This window comes from Dryobates pubescens, chromosome 9, assembly GCF_014839835.1.
Source record: "Dryobates pubescens isolate bDryPub1 chromosome 9, bDryPub1.pri, whole genome shotgun sequence".
In the NCBI taxonomy this organism is placed as follows: Eukaryota; Metazoa; Chordata; class Aves; order Piciformes; family Picidae; genus Dryobates; species Dryobates pubescens.
Genome location: NC_071620.1, coordinates 11,315,163 through 11,340,260, shown reverse-complemented (window position 1 = coordinate 11,340,260; position 25,098 = coordinate 11,315,163). Strand labels below are relative to the sequence as shown.

The 25,098-nt window shown below is 41.1% G+C and overlaps 1 protein-coding gene across 3 annotated transcripts in view; it reads right to left on the bottom strand.

Annotated features, from left to right (window-relative positions):
- MBP (myelin basic protein) overlaps positions 1-25,098 on the bottom strand; it is a 125,080-nt gene that overhangs the window by 84,639 nt on the left and 15,343 nt on the right. For all 3 annotated transcript variants that reach the window (XM_054164001.1, XM_054163999.1, XM_054164000.1), the window contains exon 2: positions 5,882-5,956. In XM_054164001.1, coding sequence (XP_054019976.1) covers positions 5,882-5,932 — 51 coding nt within the window. In that variant the 5' untranslated portion in view covers positions 5,933-5,956. The remainder of the gene's footprint in view (positions 1-5,881; positions 5,957-25,098) is intronic.

The following is a 25,098-nucleotide window of genomic DNA, read 5'->3' as shown; positions in this document are numbered from 1 at the left end:
ATACTGAGGATTCTGCTGTGGTTTGGCCCTGGGAACCCATAAGTAAAGCTTGGCAGTCTCTCTAATAGGGATAATGCACTTCACGACAACTGATTTTACAGACAACTGCATTCTAAGGTTATACTTTAAGTGGGCAGAGGGGGATTGGGACGGGTTTATGTTCTTTTCAAACACAACTAATGGAAATTCTAGTTTGTTACTTTGACCTATCTCACCCACTTTCAGAGCAGGCAAGACATCATGCCACTGAATGTTGATCTATGACCATCACAACAGTAAAAGCACAAAAAGGTTACATGAGATGAGAAGATATTGCTCCCTTTCAGGATCTTTGATGCCACTTACTGCTTCCTCCAGATGAAAAATAGGAACAGCTCTGCTGTCCTTTTCCAGCATGAAGATGGTAAAGCACTGAACAACATGTTCTCAGGCTGAAGCATAGGCTGATTCTTATTGGAAAAGTCATCTCAGCAACAAGAACAGTTCACAGAGAGTTCACAAAAAATGGGCAGTGCATTACACCTCTGTTCTACCCACCTCCTTTCTAAGTCACACTGTTACTAAACTAATTTGTTATTCGACAAGACAGTTACCCAGTAGTTCTGTATCAAAGTTAACAAGAAGGGAACTGTGGGGAACTATACCACAACAGCACGGCATCTGAAGCACAAGACCTTAAAAAGTACAGAGTGTACTTCCCTCTTCTAGTCAGTTCTGTGGGCTGAGGGTGGAAGAACAAAGCCTAAGACCCAACCCATCCCCAGACAAAACCACAGCAACTGCACCTCTTCCTTTTACACCCATGCAAGCTCAACCAGCTTGAGACCTCAATCAAGAAACACTAGTACTTAGCAATTGTATGCACGACAGAAAAACATGCTCTCAATTAATGTCATGTAACTCTTAGCTAAATATTTACTCATGTTTTCAGTGAAACGTGATCAGATCTAGTGGCATACTGCCAAGATTACACAGTTCAGGCAAAACTTAAACATTAGCAGCAGGCAAGCAGGCACTGTGGCAGTGACCAGTACTTGCCCACATCTGCCACTCACCCACATCTGCCTTGCTGCCTACCTTTAACTCTTCCACCAGTTGCTCTACACAGCAGAGCACTGTACCTTCAGTGGCCTATGCATACACACAACAAAGGGAAACATGAAAGTGTAAAAGTACCAGCTCTAATCCAGGGACAGCTTCCACACATGCTTACAATGAGCTTACTACATTTCAGGCACCTGAAATGTTAAATATCATAATTACAACTGACCCTATTAAACTCAGTGCCTTAAGTGTTCAAGGAACAGTCAAGTATTCAAACACATGACTTGATTTAGACACATAGATTGTTCCCTTTAAGTAAGCAAGTAGCTCTGCTATAAACATTAGACATAGACTCCCAACACCATGATGGTTTTATGGCTAATTTTTGAGGACAGATGTCACAGCCACTGCGTACTTGGCATTGTCAAAGGCTTCAAAGAGTACAATCATTTCTGTATCACTATGATATTACCTCACTAGGTACAACCATGTTAGTGCCTGAAGCCTCCACTCAAGGTCTCCAAGCACTAATATTAACACAGAATGACACGGCATCTGTCCCAACAAACAATCCAGTTAGACAGTATGAAGGTTAAGAAATTAAACTGGAGGGTAGAGTGAGCACAGAAGGATTTGCTCAAGGCCAAACCTAGGTCAACAGTAGAATTTGAAGAAAACAGACATTCGTCAAATGGAACTGGTCCTGCTTAACCTGACTGCCCAGAACTTCCCTTTACGCCCTGGAACAGGATTTGCTTCTTCCAAAAGCAGCACTTCCTTTTACCAGGCTCTGTCTTAAGCAGACACTGTCTGGTCAAGAGAATTTCTACAGTGTGTAAGCTGTAAAACTCGTTGGTAAAAATGCTCTGCAAATCTCTCAACACATTAAAATTTTTCTTTCTTTTTCCTTTGCCTTCAGAAAGAAACTGGCTTGAGAGGGAGTGTTTTAATTAGTGTAACAGATTTCAAAGAATACACCACCATAGCCCCTGTGCTCCTTAGTGCTTTACAGCAAAAGGTAAATCTCTGAGAAAACACACAATTGTACCAGAAAACAAAGACTATATAGCTTTGCTAGGGGGAAAAATGTGTAGAATAATAAGACTATATATTTAAATGCAATAAAATCAAATGCCATGTTGGGGGGGTTTGGATTGGGGTTTTTTTTTGTTGTTGTTTGGGGTTTTTTTTGGCTAGAGGTTTGTTTGTGGGATTTTGGCTTTTGCTTGGGTTATTTTTTGCGTGGGATTTCTTTTTTTTTACAGAAGAGTATATCCCAGATTTCAAAATCCACACAACCTATATGTTACTTATCTTTAAAACTGTATGAATTTTAAAAAAACCAAACCTCTATCTCACAAAATCAACACTTCAGAGCAATTAATAAAGCAAATAAAATTACTTCGTCTGTTTTTTCCTTTCTTGATACTTCACGATGCATACTAAGAGGAAGCACCTGGTAAAAACCACAGATATGGCTCAGGTTTGTAAGCAGTCTCAACTGTAAGAGATAAGGCATCAGATGAGATCAGAGTGAAAACTCTTTTGCTTCATATCCTTGAGAATCTATAAGGTGAACAATCCAACAATCCCTGCACCAGCCATCTTCAGAATTTCAACTCCTTTGCATCAGAGAGAGACAAAAAACTTTCTGCCAATGTTACCAGGAGTAGGACTACACAGGGTGCAAATTTCTGTAAACCAGATAGACAACTGGGGGAAAAAGGAGAGAAAACAATCTCCCCAGAAGCAACATTTAAACCATTCAATTCATTGATACCTGTTCCTGGGAGGAATTTAGCTTGAACTAATTATGTTGAGTTTTCCTTAAATACTGAGAACCAGTGAGTTTATTAAAGTTATCAAAACAACCACTGCAAAACACATTACAGATTCTAAGTAAATAGATAGGGTACATCACAGCAAGATTTTTCATATGTTTACTACACAGCAAGACTCAGTTCTTGTTATCAGATAGCTTTTAGTTCAAACCATCAAACTGTAAACTGACTGCCTTATCGCTACCTCTGTTTTCAATTTTGGCTCATGAGAAAGTAATATACTGTGGCAATTACACATTCCAAAGCTGGCAGAGCTAGGTATCAGAGGCAGCAATTCGTTCTGGTTCCTTGATGTTTGTTTATAGCACACCCTGAGTACTTTGAGGACATTTAGGAAATAGATGATCCAGTATTTCCAATAACCTAACACATTCCAGGCCTGTGTAATCCCTTGATATGGCAGGGCAGTGGGTTCTGATCTTTTATTATGGGTCCTGAGCTTGGTTTCCAGCTCCGCAAATACCGTGACCTGAGATCATGGAATCCAAGCTCCACAGACTCAGCATGTTCAGTAGTTGCTGCATAACAGATGAGAAAACGCTAGAAACTTCCCTTCTGATTTCATCTTCCAAATCATTTAAGTCAAGGGATAGTTCCTGACAGGGATCAAGAAGGCTCAAACATTTGGGGATGGCAATATATGTACTGTGCAGAATTCTGAGGGAGACAATCAAATGGAGAGTAGCAGAGAACTGGGCTGTTGTAATACTTTCAGGTTGCTTTAGTCATTACAAAAAAACCCATGTATTTCAGGCATTAATTAAGGGCATTAATTTGTAGCTTAATGATGTCAAATTAAGGCAGGTAAACTATAATTCTGAATAAAGGCCCAATAAAACCTCAGTCACCTACTCTCTCTACTCCTCCATCCTTAGATCTTCAAGAACTTAATGAAACTCAGGACATGAAGGACAGCCCCTTCTTTATGTTATTGATGTTCTTAGCTATATTTATGTAAGTTTAAATCAAAATATTAACACTAAGAACAAAATTAAACAAAGTACTTACACATTTACTAATGCATTAAGCAGACTGCAAAGTCTAGAAGGATGAATGTAAGCTCCCCCTACAGAAGTAAGTTCCTCCTTCAAAAACATTTTAGGTAAATCAGTATTATTTTGACTGCAGAATCAATTATTCTCCATGAACCAATTAGGAAAAAGAAGGAATTTTTAAAATATAAATGCAGCAATCCATTTCCTTGTAGACCTGTCTTACATACTAAGTACAAGCCTCATGGCCACCTGACTTACTCATCACTACAGAACCTCCGCATCTTGCATAGACTGCCTCCTTTTTGAGGCCCCACGTGCCAAATAATTTACTCACATGTCCCCTAAATGCACCAGACACACAAGATCCCACTGTAGGAGAACAGTTACAGTGTGTTTTTCTAACCAAATTTTAACCTCAAAGAGTAAAGCAGGGGATATGTGGTGCACAACAGCCCACCAAGCTTTGTATAACTGTGATATCACACCTGCAGGATCTTACACCCTTTTTCAGAAAGGATCAAAATATTTGGCTAAATACATCTGTTTGGTGCATTTGACTTTGCCAGATCTGCACAACAGTTTTCTAGAGAGGAAGTCTACAAGACCGGTCAGTACAAGACCACATCTTGGGACTCATACTATTATTGGTACTGAAACTTTCAGCCACAAAACCATTTTACAAAACACAGCACATATGCAAACCAAAACCATGTAGCCAGTTGTCCTCCCTTCCTGCTGTTTCCTTCCAGTCTGTTTGTTTATTTTTCTAGAGGAAATGGCAAAGAACTAACAACTGTATGAAATTGAGTTTGGATACCTTTCGGGGGTAGCTGCTTGTCTGCCACAGCAATGCAAGATACTCAGATAAAGCACAGAACTGTCTGTTTACATCTGTCCAATGCAAAGGGCAACAGCTTCATACAGTGTGGGCTCACCGTGTAAATTGCTATTTTTGGGTGGGGATGAGTGGAGGGAAGTTAGCAATAGCTAGCACCACAAAGCATCTTTTTTATATATATAAAGATGTTCTTTTTCTAAGATGTGTGTGAATTCTTTTCTGGTACAGTGTAGAAAAACAGACACTATCACAAGGCAAACAGAATACCACATTATGTGCTAACTTCACCACAGTGTCAGAAAAGGCTTAGAAAGCAAAAATGAACTTGTAGTGAACATTTTGACAGTTGATATTAGTTTTTTTTTTTAACCTGAGGAGATTTTGAAAGCTGTGTCTGCTCCAACTGATAATCTTTTCCTTTAGAATTATCTTATGTATTTCTATATAGCTCCTTTCTTATGCATAAAGCCAACAAGTGCCCAAATGGAAACCTGTCAACATGTGGAACATAATTCAGCTCAGTATCTCAGTATATCTTCATTATTCTAGGGCTCATTTCATTAATTTTCACCATGATTGAGCAGCTTTTTTTCAGCCACATAGCACAGGACTGTCTTTTAAAAGTGAATCACAGAATCATAGAATCAATAAGGTTGGAAAAGACCTCGGAGATCATCAAGTCCAATCTATCACCCAACACCTCATGACTAACTAAACCATGACTTCAAGTGCCACATCCAATCCCTTTTCAAACACCTCCAGGGATGGGGACTCCACCACCTCCCTGGGCAGCCCATTCCAATGGCCAGCAACTCTTTCTGGGAAGAACTTTCTCCTTACCTCAAGCCTAAACTTCCCCTGGTGCAGCCTGAGACTGTGTCCTCTTGTTCTGGTGCTGGTTGCCTGGGAAAGAGACCAACCCCCATCTGTCTACAACCTTCTTTCAGGTAGTTGTAGAGAGCAGTAAGGTTTTCCCTGAGCCTCCTCTTCTCCAGGCTAAACAAGAGTGATCATTTTATAGAGACAATTGTGATAGTAATGGTAAATGTGTTCTGGTAAACACATTAATGTTATATATATGTACACCTATCTTTCTATACAGACATACTTCATAACATGCATATTTCTGAATTGGCTGTGCCTGTTCAATTCTCTGCACTTACCTTGGCTGACTTGTCAGCACTATGTTCTCGTTTCCCCACATGGTTCCCCATGATGGATCACCAGAACTTCAAATTCTGAAAAAGATAAAAACACAAATAACAAAACTGTGGTTTTTAAAACAATACATTTGTATCATAATACAAATTATCTTTTCATCTGACATGGAATGAAGGAAGAGAAGAGAAGAGAAGAGAAGAGAAGAGAAGAGAAGAGAAGAGAAGAGAAGAGAAGAGAAGAGAAGAGAAGAGAAGAGAAGAGAAGAGAAGAGAAGAGAAGAGAAGAGAAGAGAAGAGAAGAGAAGAGAAGAGAAGAGAAGAGAAGAGAAGAGAAGAGAAGAGAAGAGAAGAGAAGAGAAGAGAAGAGAAGAGAAGAGAAGAGAAGAGAAGAGAAGAGAAGAGAAGAGAAATTAAGCAGGTTGGAAAAGATCTTTGAGATCACGGAGTCCAACTTCTCATCCAACACTATCTAATCAATTAAACCATGGCACAAACCGCCCCATCCAGTCTCTTCCTAAACACCTCCAGTGATGGTGACTCCACCACCTCCCTGGGCAGCCCATTCCAATGGCTAATCTCTCTTTCTATGAAGAACTTCCTAACATCCAGCATAAACCTCCCCTGGTGCAGCTTGAGACTGTGTCCTTTTGTTCTGGTGCTGGTTGCCTGGGAGAAGAGACCAACCCCTGCCTGGCTACAACCTCCCTTTAGGTAGCTGTAGAGAGCAATAAGGTCTCCTCTGAGCCTCCTCTTCTCCAGGCTAACAAACCCCAGCTCCCTCAGCCTCTCCTCATAGGGCTTGTGTTCCAAACCCCTCACCAGCTTTGTTGCCCTTCTCTGGACACATTCTAGCAACTCAACATATTTCCTAATCCGAGGGGCCCAGAACTGCACACAGTACTCAAGGTGTTTCCTGACCAGTGCTGAGTACAGGGGCAGAATGACCTCCCTGCTCCTGCTGGCCACACTATTCCTGATGCAGGCCAGGATGCCATTGGCCTTCTTGGCCACCTGGGCACACTGCTGGCTCGTGTTCAGCCTACTATCGAACACGAACCATGCTTACCTGCATTTCCTTCTTAAAAAACATAATCAAAAAAGAACAAATAAAAAACTGTTCAAAGAAAACAAGCCCCAAACCTAAAAAGATACAATCAGAGGAGGAAAATTAAAATGTTTATTATTAAATTTGCACATTTAAAAAAAATAATCTAACTTACAAATTAGGTAGAGGTCCTGTCTTTTGATATTATAATACTAGAACAGTGCAATATGTATCAAATATTCTATAACTGTAAACTTCCATGAAAGATCAAGGAAGTTCTCTTGAATTCACGCTTGCCATTATATAAACAGCAATTACTGAGCAGAATTACCACACCAAACTGCTAACAATTTGCTGTGGAGGTGAGAATGGGCATGTTCTTTACAGCCCACGCTTCAAAGCACATAAGAAAGGAATGCTAACTCTTATTTTCTGGCTCATTCTGTTGTATCTCAAGTCTAACAAAGCTTATGTAGGTTAAACCACAACACTCAAATTTCAGCTTTTAGAATACACCTGTGGTTATGCTACGTATTCCTTATTGAGGCATGTGTTCATATAGGATCTTACATGCAGCTGCTGCCTTCTGCCAATTTGAATGCTTTGGAAGGTACCATATCAAGCCCTGAAACTTAAAACTACATGCAAAATAATTTAAGTGAAATTTCTGCTTTCAGGATTATGAGCTCAACTTTCAGTAATAGAAAATGAATAAAACACACATGGTTGTAACGCCCAGCTACACACACCAATTTGTGTACCAAAGGACACCAAAGAAACCTTGACTACCTGTCACTTTCCATCCCAGAAATATGTACTTTATCAAAAGTAATCTTGTCCCTGTATCTCTACTTCTAGATTTATTTCCCCTACTCCAGCCCTGCTGATAAATTTTCATATGAGTGAGTGGCTGCAGTGCTCATTTGACTATACACCAAATTACATTGGCTCCAAAATCAGAATGCCACATATCCCTGTATCTAACTAAATAATTCCCCACAAATAGCCAATTCTAAAGTCTCACAAAGGAAAAATAAATGACAAATAAAACCCCATCCATACTCACTAAATGTACTCAAGAGCAAGTTTATTGGCAAATTGGAAGCAGATTTTTTTTTAACAGGGCTATGCAGTGGATAAAAGATCAATAGACAAGCCAACTATCCTTTCAAATTGTGAAGTCTGCACAACCAACTCATGGTTTTATGATATTATGAAAAAAATCACAAATAAATTCAAATAAACTGGGTTTCAGAGCTGAACTACCTTCAAAATGGCCTTTTCTCTACAAATTGTAAGTAGCTCACCTCTCATCACCTACTTTGCAACAAGGAAAATATAGAGTGCCCTCTGGCCTCCCTTTAGTCTTTCTTGGCATCTTTGGAGTAACACTCCAGGAATGACCACCCTGTACTCCCAAAACACTGAGCACGGCAGAGTTTCAGTCCTGCAATGCCACACAGGAAAAAATACCAGACACAGACAAACTATGCTGTGTAACTAAGCCAGGTAACATTTCAAAATCATTTGTTGTCCAGTGAAAATAAAGGCAATAAAATCTTCCATGCAGCCACACTGTAGATAATAGAAAATGATAAGGTCAGTTTTCTGCTCAAAAGTCTGCACAAAGCAAGAGAAATAAATGAAGACCAAGGAAACAGCTGATCTATGCACTCCTGATTCCTGTGTTCATAATTCCTTCAGCATGATGTAAAAAAACCACCTTAGACACAGAAAGGTGCAAAAAGAAAGAAAAAAAAAAAAGGACTTGGAGAATTGGAAATGCACAATGTTATATCCGAAGTTTAGCAGTGTGGTTGAGAGTGAAACTGCACCTGGGCTTAGTGTGTTACATTTCACTACAGGAATAGACATCAAAGGTGAAAATTAATGGCAAGGATATAAGCCTCTAAATCTGCACTTTTGTTTCCTTTACTGTTTTACATGTGTCAAAGGCACAGCATGTAGGCAAAACTCACATGACTGACCCCTTCTTCTTCTCACAGAAACTAACACTAATACCACAAGATTTTACTTCATCTTTTTCCATGCATAAGTGAATGCAGATGTTTAAACCAAATTTAGCTACAGGTGCATGCTATAAATTCCTTGTGTAGAGATAAAGCAACTTTTTAGACAAAGGGACAAAAGCAACCAGCCAGATAGGAAGAGTATTCCAAAAGTTACAGAATTCTTTATGCTGCCTACTAAATGGAGAAAACGATACGTAGCCCATGAGGGGAAAAAAAGCTTGCAAAAAACATGACAAGAATTAGGAAATGTATAGTGCCAAATGTCCTGTAGATATCCAACTAGGAAACAAAACCATTGTGGTGGGTTGAAATTACCCCCCAACATAAAATTGCCAGACCAGCTCAGTTGAAAGCAAATGAAGCTGTATTTACAAGCAAAACTACAACCTAGAAATAGGGAATGCAATGAATATGTGCAAAATATACAATATTTACTATTTATAAACATCACAAGAACACCCCTGGGCAAAACCAGGGGGTTGCCAACAGCTTCCCCCTCTTCCCTCGCCTTCCCCCCTCTATATGGGACAAGAGAAGAACGGAGAAAAGCAGTCACTTGTTAGTACTTAACCACAACACAGGAACACAGCCAAGGTCAGCAAAGCCAGCAGAAGCCAGAACTAGTATCTGCTAGAGCGAAGGAAGCCAAAAAGAGAGAGTTAGCTTACCAAACTAACTTTATGTTGGTTTTCAGGCCAATGAAATTATTTAGACCTTACCATTATTTTCCTTTTGATTTATTCACATTCCACTACTTTCTGTTCAAGATTTGAGGAAAATTTTCCAGGCACAGCCTGAAACTATAGATACGGACAAGCCTGTAAACATTTACATTATTTACAGCAACAAAAAAGATGTAATTTTTCACTTCAGCCTCAGGCAGAAGTCTGCCTTACTTGATTAAGAACTGAGCATATGGGTCATTTTCACTTCAGGATGCAAGTGCATCCTGAAGCATGAAGGCTTAACACTGGTTTTGGTTCTTAATGTCGTGAGGAGACCACAGCGCAGTTTCTACCTCCATCAATCTTTACGCAATGAGTTGAGTCACCAACCTCAATGGGATTACTCAGATTACTCACTGTACATTCTTTGCAGGAACTTGCAGCCAACTATTCAAAAAATTTCATCTGCAGAAAAGAGTTGTATTTTCTTTTTAGTCACCTTCATAACATACAGGTTGCCAGATGAAGCAGCTTTGCATAAAACAAAGACGCAGCTTCCGGCACTTACTAACCTATCAGTCAACTGATCAACGTGCTTGTTTGCAGAGGGATCCACACATGCTTCAGCACTGATAAATAGCCACAAGAAGAGTCACGAAGCTCCAAAACAATGCAAAACCAGAAGTACTACAGAAACGCAATAACCTTCCTTGAATCCAACATGAATCACATCTAACAATATGCTGCCAAAACAGGCCTGAGCATGAGATCCAGCCTATGACAGTATTTGCCTAAAAACTTCCTGATAAAATCCTGCAAGTTCCATAAATCCTGTGAGTTGAAAGATCTTACACATGAAGCCTGGTGGATGTGGGGAGGCCTGTGGATGTGGTCTACCTGGACTTCAGCAAGGCCTTTGACACTGTCCCCCACAGCAGACTGCTGGCTACGCTGTCAGCTCATGGCTTGGACAGCAACACTCTGTGCTGGGTTAGGAACTGGCTGGAGGGCTGAGCCCAGAGAGTGGTGGTGAATGGTGCCACATCCAGACGGCAGCCAGTCACCAGTGGTGTCCCCCAGGGATCAGTGCTGGGCCCCATCCTCTTTAATATCTTCATTGATGATCTGGATGAGGAGATTGAGTCAGTCATCAGCAAATTTGCAGATGACACCAAGTTGGGAGCAGATGTTGGTCAGTTAGAGGGCAGAAGGGCTCTGCAGAGGGACCTCAACCGACTGGACAGATGGGCGGAGTCCAATGGGATGGCATTCAAGCCAGGTGCTGCACTTTGGCCATGGCAACCCCATGCAGAGCTACAGGCTGGGGTCAGAGCGGCTAGAGAGCTCCCAAACAGAGAGGGACCTAGGGGTACGGATTGACAGCCACCTAAACATGAGCCAGCAGTGTGCCCAGGTGGCCAAGAAGGCAAACGGCATCCTGGCCTGCATTAGGAATAGTGTGGCCAGCAGGAGCAGGGAAGTCATTGTGCCCCTGTACTCTGCACTGGTTAGGCCACACCTTGAGTACTGTGTCCAGTTCTGGGCCCCTCAGTTTAGGAAGGACATCAAGACACTTGAACGTGTCCAGAGAAGGGCAACAAGGCTGGGGAGAGGCCTTGAGCACAAGCCCTACAAGGAGAGGCTGAGGGAGCTGGGATTGTTTAGCCTGGAGAAGAGGAGGCTCAGGGGAGACCTCATTGCTCTCTACAACTACCTGAAAGGTGGTTGTAGCCAGGAAGGGGTTGGTCTCTTCTCTCTAGCAACCAGCACCAGAACAAGAGAACACAGTCTCAAGCTGCACCAGGGGAAGTTTAGGCTCAAGGTGAGGAGAAAGTTCTTCACCAAGAGAGTTGTTCATCATTGGAATGGGCTGCCCAGGGAGGTGGTGGAGTCACCATTCCTGGAGGTGTTCAAGAGGGGATTGGATGTGGCACTTGGTGCCATGGTCTAGTCATGAGGTCTGTGGTAACAGGTTGGACTCAATGATCTTTGAGGTCTCTTCCAACCTTGGTGATACTGTGATACTGTATGATCATTTGAGTCTTAGAATGAGAGGGGACACTATGCAGGTCTGTAGTGATCACAGTACATCACCAGCTTCCCTGTAAAACTCCCCATCAAGTCAGTGGGTTGAAGCATATTAAAATAATTTGAGAGGCCCAGGGAAAAGCAGGCCATGTGAGCAAACTGATTTAATAGGACTAAAGGACACAGCTACCTAACAGCTCTTTTTTTGTGACATGAGTGACTTACAGCAGGAACCTGTGACCTGCTGCTGCAGACACTGCCAGCAGTGTCACCCAGCCACTCAGCACTGTACCACAACCAGCTACCAAGATGAAACAGCTCTGCTGCCAAGAACTGTTCACTTCCCAACTGATAACAGATACAGAAGTAACTCCATCTACTCGGGCAGCCTCAAGTAACTCCAAAAACAGCCCAGGGATTTTGCCTGAGGAAATAAAATAAGGTGTCTCCTCCCATCAATTTACCTTCTTAGGGAGTTGGTCTAACATAAATTGATGAAAGCCTTAACCAAGTTGTTTTCCCACTTTCTTCAGGACAGAAAGGCATATTCCCACTAGTAACAGCTACAGAAATGCCACTGCCTTACCCAAGGACAAAATAAACTCCTTGCTGTCTGCTGAACACAAAACAGAACAAATATGAAAAGAGATAGAAAATCTCAGTCCTATACAACGCATACCTACAAAAATACACCTCTGTTGGGGTCATGTAACATTTATCTTCATCTAAACAGTTGATTGAAAACAATTGAGAAACACACATCATCCCATCATTTTGTTTCAGCCCACCCTAGCCTGCCTAAATTATTTCTAGTTAACAAAAGAGGCTCTAACCATCTTCCCATTCTGTCCTGTGCAGAAGTTTAAATCACCATTTAGATTCTTCACTGAAAGGCAGAAAAATGCCAAGGAACTCAACAGTACCACTTTCTGCAGATCATGCTGTTTCAACTGCAAAACAGAATTTTCTTATTCATGGGAGCTTGAGAACAGTTCACTCCTTGTAATCATGGTACTCTGAAGATTGGCCTCACCCTGTAGTATCTCACAAAACATTATAATCTTTGTATATGCTAAATACAAATTAGAAACTTTAGTTCAGGAGCTGGTTTACAGTGACAGCTCAGCATCTGAAATACCGGAGTTAGAAGAGGCTATCAGCCAGTGCACCAGGAGCACCTTTGCTGAGCATGAATGGTGTCTTCACATTAAATACATAAACTACCAAATGCAAATCACAGGATGCTACAAATGGATTGTTAAATATGATCCTTGAGGTGTAATATAGTTATACAAAATAAGGGCTCAGTCTTACCTCTTCCCACACAATTATGACTCAACAGAACTACACATAATAACAAAGGTATGCAAGCACTTACATATTTACAAGTATCAGATCATAATTATTACCTTGTCTAGGAATAGGTATTCACCACAGACTCACGGTGTTGGATGATAGTGCTAGATACATTTAACAGGTGCTCCTCGCCTTACTCATGCAAGGAAAAGGTAAGCATTGAATACAAAAATATTTCAGAAATTTACTTAAAACTTCTTGCTACATTAATGACTATTCTCATCCAAGCAAACACTGCACTTTACTACTATATACAGATCTCATTAGACAAATAAAAGTGTAGTTACTTTAAGGAACGCACAAGTTCTCTCTAATTTCAGCTGCACTCTAATGTAGACTCTTAATTACAAACTTACACAGCAAAATAACATGCAAAAGATTTTTGTTTGCTTGGGGTTTGTTTTTTGGGGTTGGTTGGCTGGTTGGTTTTTCGTTTTGGTTGGGTTGGTTTTGGTTTTGTGGTGTCACATCCATGTTACATAGCTTCCTGGGAAGCAAGCTGACATATTGCAAAGCACTGGAAATCTTTGTGCAGGTTTTTTTAAGGCTGTTAGCATGATCTGCATCTTTGGCAGAAAGCCCTCCACTTCGGGCCTTTTTCAAAACAGATGCAGACACTTGGGCATGCCTCATCTGTTTCTTGAGAATTCCCTCATCGTGGTAACCTAGTATTTCGCTGCACCAAGAAAGAAAACCTCCAACAGGCACAGGTGAGTGACCTGCAGCTAATGCCATGAGCAACAACAGTCACATGCTTCAAAGACAAATGTGAGCAACCACATAACAAACGTAACATGCCTCACAGCAAACTTCTTCCTGGGAATCCTGCTCTCTCAATTCAGGTGTTCAATTACTTCATAAAACACAGTGCCTTATGTCCCTTACAAGTTTCACTGGTACTTACTACAGTTTTTCATTACCCATGAAAAAGTGCAATCCTTACTAGATCAAATCTTATCTCACTTTTGCCTTCCACAATGGTATTTCTCAAAAAACCCTTCCTGAAAGAAAAATACATTATTCCAGGCATATTTCCATCATGAATGATCAAAACCAAGATGTCAGTGGTGACCAGAGTGGTCACCCAGAGTTTAGCGCTGACAGGTCTATTTATCACGTTTGTACAGCGCCTCACATATCAGAGTCCTGCCCTTTCTGGCCTATCTAGACATCATAGTAATTTCTGTGTTTATAGACAACTGCACCTGCCTGAGCAGGGACCCCAGACCTAGAAAGCAGCTTTTCTGAGAGATGGAACAAGTTATGAACCACTATTTATCTAAGAAAATTTTCTCTGGTGCTAGCACAGTTCCTCGGTATTTTACATACGTCTCATACATCATTGCAAAGGATACTACAATTATTCAATTTTCTCTACAATTTTCTGCAAACAGTTCAACACAGGAGAGAGGCTACAACACTGAGATTGAATAAGCCCTGGGAAAGAACACTGTTGGAAGCTATTTCCTAAAATTTCTATGGGGTAAGCACAGCAGACATGACCTGAGCTGTAAAATATCTTCCATCTGCTTTGATTACAATTTTCCTCTATCTATTGCCAGCAAGAAGGATATTGCTTTTTGGTTTTGTATGCCATGTAGACCTAAACAGTCCTCCAAGCATCTGATTTTCAGGAATTTCACTTCAGCACAGATAAAAGATAGTCAAAACTTGATTATAGACAACAGTCTGTGAAAACAATTATAATGAAATTGCTAAATCACGTATTTATTTTCTGTAGCTTAGGTTTCTCTTCATTCTTTCATCAACCCACTCCACTCTCCTTGCTGGAACACCATCAGCCTCATCCCACCCATTAAGAAAAACATGCAATTTAAAAATAAATTTCTCAGCAGGACTTTGCTGCTGCTGCCCTTCATGAGCAGAAAAACGCTCTACGCTCCCTTATATAAAAACAAATTGTCAGTGATTATAATCAAATAGCATTAGTCACATGTTTGTCTTCAAAACACTAAGATTAATGGATCCTTGTGAACTCTATGTCGATCCACCTGCAGGTTCATAAAGAAAGTTCCTCAATTACCTCCACTTTAAAAGAAATGCCAGTGCATTTGATGGGGAAACTTAGATACCATCCCAAAGACCTCAAGCAAGGTACAGATGCCCCTAGCACATCCAAGCACCTGGCCCAACTATTCCTTCTGCCTGCAACACTTCTGCCACACACCTACACCTCAAGGGCTTGGCAAAATGTGGATTTTCTTGTCTGTCCTCCATGCCTTTGCTGAGATACAGCTATTCCCAGCCTAGAGAACAGACGACCACCTGTACATCTAATATACATAGAATACATAGAATAAACTAGGTTGGAAGAGACCTTCAAGATCATCATGTCCAATCCATCAAACAATCCAACCCACCTAAACAACAAACCCATGGCACCAAGCACCCCATCAAGTCTTCTCCTGAAAACCTCCAATGACAGCAACTCCACCACCTCCCCAGGCAGCCCATTCCAATGGGCAATCACTCTCTCTGTATAGAACTTTTTCCTAACATCCAACCTAAACCTCCCCTGGCGCAGCCTGAGACCTTGAACCTATACCAAGAAGGAAAAGTTGCCCCGCTATGAAATTAAGATTGATTTGTCTAGTTTTATCCCAGCTGCTGATATCCACAGGTTCATTTAATTAGTTACATACTGTCTTTTACACACAACACCACAACAAAACATGGAGTTTTGGGGTTTTTTTGTTTGGTTTTTTTTTGTATTGTGGACTGTTTAGATCTGCATGGTGTACAAAACCTAGGGACAAGGATGAGATTTTCCCCAAATCTCTGAAAAGAATCAGACATGTAATCACCTGTAATTTTTTTTCCAGAGACTTTGTGCTCCAGATACAAAATAATTTGAAATTGCAGTAAAATAAATTCTCTAGTGAAAAAAGGGGGGAAAAAAAGGACAGAGAAAGTTGTAGAGAGAATTGATAAAAACACAGATACATCATAAACTCATTCTATATATTGTGAAGACATGCATTAGACTTCTAACACCATCATTTTCCACTAACATTGCCTCTAAAGTACCATATTTCCTTTAGCAGTACTCCACAGCTGTGGACCTCATCTCTTGGGCTCCAAGAGTCAAAAAATGAAAAGTACACATGTCCTAAATGCTACAAGTATTTTTTAAAAAGACAAAGCAGCACACAAGAATATATAACAAGTGCAAGAATATATAACAAGTGCACAATTAACCAGGGAAAAGAAAAAGTAATGAAATTCCAATCAGGGAATTTCAGGCCAAGCTAATCTTACAGTACTAGAGAGGAAAAGACACAGAACAATCAAGAAACGGTCCAGACAAGTATCATTATTTATTACTTGGAGACTTTCAGGTTTTGAGATTAAAGTACTCTGCAATCAGACAGGACTTAACATCTATTTTCATATAAAAATGAAACAAAAATACCACGAGAATCAAAACAAGATATATTCGAAGACTCACATTTTTTTCCTGTTCTCTGCTTAGAAAAACAAGTCCTCTCCGAATGGTGAATGGTATTAAACTGTTTTAAAGAGAGAGGTCACTGAGAGATAGTTTTTCAGTGAACACAGCCACTCTGATGATCAGCATCTCATTAGCAGCCTGCAGAGACCGATCACAAAACGCACACCTGCAGCTCTAAACGCACATGAATCAAAGGCACTGTATGCTGGCTCTTATCTTCTCATATTCAACAGACTAACAGATGAGACAAGAAGATGATTCACTGTCTCCAGACACCGTTAACTTTGCTGGAAGAAAACACTGAACCACTATATCCTTCTTAATTAAATAACTCAAATTAAAGAAAACATTACCAAAAAAAAAAAAAAAAGAGGAAGAAAGGTTCTTTCTCTGCCCCAACGTTCTCTCCCTCTGTTCTCACTTCATAGATAATCCATCTATAACGTAAACATATCCATCAAGAGATAAGTTTCCTGTAAATGCTCCGCTGCTACACTTGGCACAAACACTGATATTACAAAAGGGTCTGACTTTCGCTGCACTCCAAGTTTACTCCCTCTTGGCTTAATCTATGGCTGTAAAGTCATGTCCCTCCCGTCCCACACACACACTGCTGAAGAGGCACAATACTACATCTTTGTTTTCTGACATGAAAAAAAAAGAAGCATCCTTAACTCTATGCATATATATCTATTTTTGTCTTTTCTTTTATTAGCTTGATTTCCTGAGGGGTTTATGCATGAGATTATGCTCTGAAAGCAATTTTAAAGCAATGTGATGGAGACTTTGTCCTCAATATTTTTGTTTGTGAGTGTGCTTAAGACATGTGACAAAGTTCAATGTTCACATGACAGCCTCCTAACAGCTCACCATTATCAGCAGCCCACTGGCACAAACACAGACAAGCAAGACAGTTCTCCAGTGTAAACCAGTTTGCTGGTCAAGTTACAAGTGACACCTCATGAAGCTTAGGTGAGAATTTATAAATTCCTCTGCTCCTAAATCCATAAATAAATCTAAGAACAAAGTGACTTACAAAGCTTGCAAAGAAGAAATTTCTCTCTACTCCTGAAGGGCTATCTGGAAAACACAGATACTAGGACACCAATTTGGAATTTTCCCTGGAAACACAATGGTTTGCTTTCCCTTCTGAAGAGAGAAGGCAATTTCTTTTATATCTAAAGAATAAATAAACACATCTCTTTTTCAAATGGGATTTTAGTCCAGGTATTTTGGGCTTTAGTTGTTAGGTCAGAGGCTCAGCAGGTTACAGTCACAGCTGTGAGTTACTGCACTTGGAATTTTAAATAATTAATGAGTAAGAGCAGCTACTGAAATCTGCATGAGAAACCACTTAAGTCTTTACATCACCCTGATACAATTATTGTACTTATGTGCTTCTTCAAATATGCATTCAAGTATTCATGCCTCATACTCAAACATTGCCTCACTTTGTCTAAATCCTAGATTTCATGTACTAATGTTGCTTTCCCAGCCTTTTCAACCAGGCTATGTAAAAAGACAGTATAGAAACAGTCATTACTTAACTCCTGCTGAAGAGAACAATGACAGATCCAGGAAAAAATTTCTATTTGAACATAAGAATGGAGATAATGTACACAGGGCAATCATTTCCCTTTCCTTTATTATAAAGAAAATCAGACTATTTATTTCATGTTAAGAGGAAAACAAAAGAATGTGACAGAGCCAAATACTCATTTCTTTAGCAGTTTTCCAGTGCAGTTCACATCAAATTCAGTGTACACGCAAAAAAGGTAACAAAATCTAGCAGTATGTTAAAATAAGTAAGAAACCAAGCTTCAACAAGGAGATGAGCAGTGTATTCACTTTGAAAGATGATTACCGAAATGTACCTCAGATCCACTACCTGATTAAAAGTTAAGTAACCTTATATATAATATTCAGAGCACTCAACACAAGAGTATGTGTTATAAGCTGCATTTGTAACATATGGGAACAAAGTATTTTACTTTGCTTGTTAATGTTTTTAAAATAACATTTTCCAAATACTATCATTAAATCTGTGACAGGGTCCACAGCTTTTAATCAAGAGGGGTATCTCATTCCAAACAGTATGCAAAGACAGAGATGCTCCTTCCCTAAAGGTCTTGCAACATAAGTATATAAAGCACAAGTGTGGGAGGTACCCCTCTCCCGTGTCACAGGTACAGAACAAAGGTGGAGAGAATTTAAGGGCAACACATAAAAAGCATTACTTACAGCCCACTTGAGAAGCCTGGGCAGACATTAGAAACTTCAATACAGAGCTGCACTTCTGAAAAGTCATTCTCAGCTACAGCAGTCTTGCTGGGGTTTGTAATCACAAGCACTCATCTTAGAAGTGCTTCATGAACTTCAATTTGTGCCATCAGTCACACAAAGTTAACACTACATCCACGACAACGTGTCCAAGCAGATTCACGTGATTTTACACCAGAACCCCATCAATATACAATAAGGTTATTTCTCTGCCATTCTGGGTCTTAATTCAACAGACTTTCTCAGACACAGAAAATGCTAACCAACAGGCTCAGGCTTATCACAAGACAAGAGTGCAAACTACTGCAACACCACCCCTCTGCCTTTCTTTAAATAGCTATAGGAACAGGTCACCCATACCATTAGATAATACACTTGTGATCAGCATACTCACAGGATGTGGGAAACCAGGGATCATTTTAGAAGATACCAAGGAGAAAGATCAGTCTTACATGATCACAGGACAACTGTGAGTCACCAATGTGATCTGGCAGTGGAAAATTAAAAAAGACAGACAAACAGACCTACACTGTTACCATAAGGGGATATTTCCAGTCAAGACAAGGAAGAATTAATGTCATCTTACAAACCACTATCACAGCCCCAGCTGAATACAAGTTACAATTCTGGTCAGCCGTATTTAACAACATGAATTTTTTACTAGAGCAGATGCAAGGATGATGAGGGCAACGGGAGTCTATTGTACAGAGATAAGACTAAAAGCTTATGACACATCAAGCCTAAGTAAAGGAAAGCTAAATGAGTGTTAGAAGAAAACACATGCTGCCCATGTACAAATCTAAGCTGAAAGTTAGTGTGTTTCTATTCTATACATCAGAAGAATGGGGCTCTGGAAGAACCAGAAGAGAGTAGAAAACCTAGCTACATGGAAGACAGAAAGGAGGAGTCTGACCACTGTTACATCAGGGACTGCATGAGTGACTTGATTCTTGCCATGGAAGACCAGCCCCAAATTACACAGGCAACTCCTTTTGCCTGAGGCTACTCCAATCCACATTTCTAGATGCTGTACTGGAGCACTGCAGGGCAGGAAGAAGCTGAGAGGGACTACCTTTGGCTGACTCTGTTCATATACTGATAACTAACTTTAAGAAATGGCAAAATAATCAAAACCTCAAACAAAATAAAAATCACAAAACCAGCAATATCCTGGAAAAGGAGAGCAAAACTGAAACATGCTTGCTTTCAGCCAGGTGGTTTCACTGGGGTGTTGTACTTTATTCCACACTGAGTTCATTCATTTACATACATAGAATACATAGAATAAACCAGGTTGGAAGAGACCTTCAAGATCATCGCGTCCAACCCATCAACCAATCCAACACCACCCAAACAACTAACCCACGGCACCAAGCACCCCATCAAGTCTTCTCCTGAAAACCTTCAGTGATGGGGACTTCCCCAGGCAGCCCATTCCAATGGGCAATCACTCTTTCTGTATAGAACTTTTTCCTAACATCCAGCCTGAACCTCCCCTGGCGCAGCCTGAGACTGTGTCCTCTTGTTCTGGTACTGGCTGCCTGGGAGAAGAGACCAACATCCGTCTGTCTACAACCTCCCTTCAGGCAGTTGTAGAGAGTAATAAGGTCACCCCTCAGTCTCCTCTTCTCCAGGCTAAGCAACCCCAGCTCCCTCAGCCTCTCCTCATAGGGCTCATGTTCCAAACCCCTCACCAACTTTGTTGCTCTTCTCTGGACTCGTTCCAGCAAGTCAACATCCTTCCTAAACTGAGGGGCCCAGAACTGGACACAGTACTCCAGGTGCGGCCTAACCAGTGCAGTGTACAGGGTGTTGTAGTTTGAGTTGGGTGCCCCCCTGGTGGGTTCACTTCCTGTGTCCAGAAGTCCAGCCCAGAGGGATGGACACAGGAAATTGTGTATTTCCTACCATAATTCTTTGCACCACTATAAGATCCAGTGCGGAGTCTGGCACTTCCTCTTTCCTTCCCTCTCCGAGACTTGGTAACTGGGGGAGAGATCTCCCGGCCATGGGCCTGACCAGGCCCAAGGCCACAGGGGGATGGGCAGTCTCAGGCCTGGCCAGCTGAGACTAGCCCAGCAGAGGGAGGGGGAAGAAGGAGCCCTGGGGGTTTTGCATGCACCCTCAGGTGGGGATGGGATCTTTCTTTGTCACTGCGCTTTGGGTTTTCTGTAACATTCACCGCTTTCTATTTAAACTTTCATCACTTTTGCAATCCGTTTGTCTGAGTCGTTATTTCTGCCTGTGGTGGGGAGGGGGTCTGCCCCAACCCATTACACAGGGGCAGAATGACCTCCCTGCTCCTGCTGGCCACACTGTTCCTGATGCAGGCCAGGATGCCATTGGCCCTCTTAGCTGCCTGGGCACACTGCAGGCTCATGTTCAGTCTACCGTCAACCAGCACCCCCAGGTCCCTCTCAGCCTGACTGCTCTCCAGCCACTCTGACCCCAGCCTGTAGCTCTGCATGGGGTTGTTGTGGCCAATGTGCAGTAATTCTGTTCATCCATTTTATCCTGTAAGTGATGAGAACAAAGCACAGGAAAACTGTAACTCTATCTCTACAACACATTACTGAAGAAAGAGACCATCACTCCTGCCCAACAGCCTCTACCTTTGCTCTGTGGAGTGGGATATGCAGGTCTGAACCTTTTGTGGAAGGGACAGATCTGATCTCCATCCCAAACACAGATAGTAGGGTATGTGGACAAGTTGCTCCTCTGCAAGTTCATGGGCATCTGCCCTCAAGAAAGGGTTGTGAGACACACACGACGCCCACCTCTGCCTCCCACAGCTTTGGGAACAGGAATAGCAGTATAACCTACTTTGCTTGGATGGATACTGGTTTTAAGCAGCCTTCTGCTTGGCCTGTTGGCTGTACTGGGTAACAATGCAAGGCATCTAATTCTCAGCACAAGGTAGAGTAGATTCTTTGTACAAGGCTCTTCAAGTCACTTCAACCCATACTTCCCAAATCACTTACAAACCAACTCATCTTTTCCTAACAGGGAGATGATTTGAGACAGCCAGCATGGCTTCACCAAGGGCAATTCCTGCCTCGCCAACCTAGTAGCTTTCTACAATGCAGTAACTGCATCAGTGGACAAGGGAAGACCAATGGACATCATTTACCAAGACTTCTGTAAAGCCTTTGACAGTCCCCCACAACATCCTTCTCTCTAAACTGGATAGATATGGATTTGTTGGGTGGACTGTCCAGTGGATAAGGAGTTGATTGGATGGTCACATCCAAAGAGTAGTAGTCTTGATGTCCAGATGGAGAGAGGTGACAAGTGCTGTCCTTCAGGGGTTTGTACTGGGACCAGTGCTGCTCAATATCTTCACCAGTGATGCAGGCAGTGAGACTGAGTGCACCCTCAGCAAGTTTACTGACCATACCAAGCCAATTGGTGTGCTCGACATGACTGAGGGATGGGATGCCATCCAGAGGGACCTAGACAGAATGGAGAAGTGGGCTCAGGTGAACCTCATGAGGTTCAATACAGTGAACTGCAAGGTCCTGCACCAGACAGTCTCACTCACAATCTTGCTCACAAGAGCAGCCCTGCAGAAAAGGACTTGGGGCTGCTGGTGGATGAGAAGGTGGACATGAGCCACCAATGTGTACTTGTAGCCCAGGTGGTCAACTGTATTCTGGGCTGCAACAAAAGAAATGCGGCTGCAGGTTGCGAGAGGCAACTCTGCCACTATGCTCTGGAGAGACTTCAGCTGAAGTACAGTGTCCAGCTCTGGAGTCCTCAACACAGGAAGGACATGGGCCTGCTGGAGCAGGTACAGAGGAGGGCCATGAATATGATCATGGGCTGCAGGACCTCTCCTATGAGGACAGGCTGGGATAGTAGGGCTCCTTCAGCCTGGAGAACAGAAGACATTTCAATATCAGAAGGGGACCTATAAGAAAGCTGGGGAGGGGCTGTTTTACAAGGGCATAAAGCAATAGGATAAGGGACAATGGTTTCAAACTTGAGCAAGGTAGATTTAGGCGGAATATTAGGAGGAAGTTCTTTACAACTTGATAATGGAGTTAAAACCTTTCAAAAATCAGATACTGAGATGCTAATTGGGCTGAGTCTCTTCCTTTCCCACCTCAAACAAAGCTTCTACCCAACCTGTTATTATCAGCTCTTAACTCACCTATAGCACCCTCAAGCTCATAGCACTAAAAGTGCAGTCATTAATACAAGTTACTTTCTGAAGTGCAAACTACTCACTAACTGAATTGAAAAATGTCATTTGGCTCTTACCATGAGTCATGAGTTATCCATGAATGATAACAATGGGTCTTGTCTTTAATACAGTATCATGCTTAAACCACCTTTTACTGAGATTACAAGGGATCAATCAGTTTGCAAGCAATTAAGTTACACTGACAGCTTTTAACTTTCGTAACTCCATTTGTTCCATGGAAATCCAGCTATTCCAAGTTACTGGCTATGATTAGTCTGAGAAGTTGCAGCTGGGACTTTTCACTCTCAGATACATTAGTGATGACCCATGTACAGCACCAGTCCCTTCTTCATGCAAACACCTGTGGTCTCTAATGTTTACTCGGTGGCATTTTAAAACCTTACTGGAATTCTGATTGACCAAAGTGGCACTTACTAAGCTAATGTTACAGTTTCAATCACTGTCTTCTTTTTGGTGCATCCAATTAGTATCTATGAGTAAATCTATTCCTGGTTTGGTATTTGAGCATCTGCCAAAATTAATGCCAGTGTCCAAAGCAAAAATCTAGCAATGCTGGGAGGGGGGAAATAATTGCCCCTTTATTATTGTGAAGCACACAACATTCACTCAGAAAAAAACCACCCTGATCAAAAGCACAGCTCCACCCCCACACTACAGGCTTCACCGTATCTGGCAAGAACATTTAAGAATGTAAGCTAAAAGCACTGCAGACTTTGTATATTTAAAGTTAAGCAAAGTGGAAAGCAATTACCATCACAGCTTCTAGGGTTTTTTAACATAGTTGCATGTAAACATTTCATCAGTCTGGCTATATCAGAGTTCACTTACATTCACTCTTAAATTCAATTAGTAACACATATACATTTCCCTTATCTTGCCAACTATATCACATGAACAGCCAGTTCTAGAGCACTTAAAATTACACTGTACATTGTTTTTCTCCTAGGATGCAGAAGCTTTGCAGATCATACAACAAATGTTCTCTCAAGTGACACATGGGCAAAAGGTATAAGCAGGAAATAGTGGAATCAGACACACAGATGCCAGGCCTGGTGGGACTGGGACATGCAGAAGCTGATAAAAGAATGGTATCACAACATAGCAGGAACAAAGGCACCTAATAATTTTGATACTGATTGCCTTTTTGCTCATTTCAAGTCCTAACACTCCTGCAATACCAGTATCTTGCTCATTACTTGCTTAACAATGCACACTGAAGCCTGCCTGTACCCAAACACAACCCAGAATATATAATTTTTCACAAAGGGAGTCATTTTTTCATGCTCTCCTCACCCAACCTGCTTAACATATTACAAACATGTTATTGCAAGCAGAAGGAAATCTTCTTTCTTGGCCAGAAACATGCTGTGTATGTCCCATAACACCGTTCTCTCCAATCCAAACTCTAGGTTCTTGTCTCATTTTCCCCTAAACGTGACTTTTGTTTACAGTTGTATGTGAGAAGGTACTGCCTTTGTGATTTGCCTACTTCAGGCTTTTTTGTTATGAATTTGTTAGGGCAGCAATAACAAGCATCTCTCTAATGAGGATCTAGTCTTGTTCTTTTTTTTCACTTCAACCCTGGTCATAATTTAAGTGAATCTTTTGGATTCAGCTAATGATAGATTAATTTTCATGAACTTTAGTGATATCAGACCCCACAAAAAATCCTATGAAAAGTCAGACCATTACATCATAAACCATTATTACAAAAATACAGACTCTTAAAAAATTTTAGTTACCATTAAGATTAAAATCTGCTCAATATCTTCAAAGCACAAGGCTCCCAACCAAATGCAAATAATAAAGTCAAACATCTCTGAATTTCAGCCATCTTTAAATAGAGAGCACTTAAAATAGTAAATGACAGGCAACTTCTTCAACTGACAATACAGGAGAAGTTCTTATACAGACAGAATATATGCTGAAATTGAATCAACATACTCTCTAAGTCAGCATCTTAATCAATAAAACCCCAAATCAATACAGTAAAAAGACATGTGCAGGCTAATATTTTCATATATTTATCACCTGTTTAAAATTGGTGTGAGAGCAAACATTAACATCTTAAAATCCTCTTCTGTTCATTTGATCTTACTTATTAAGGTGGTCTTTTCTCATAGAAGCAAGCCCA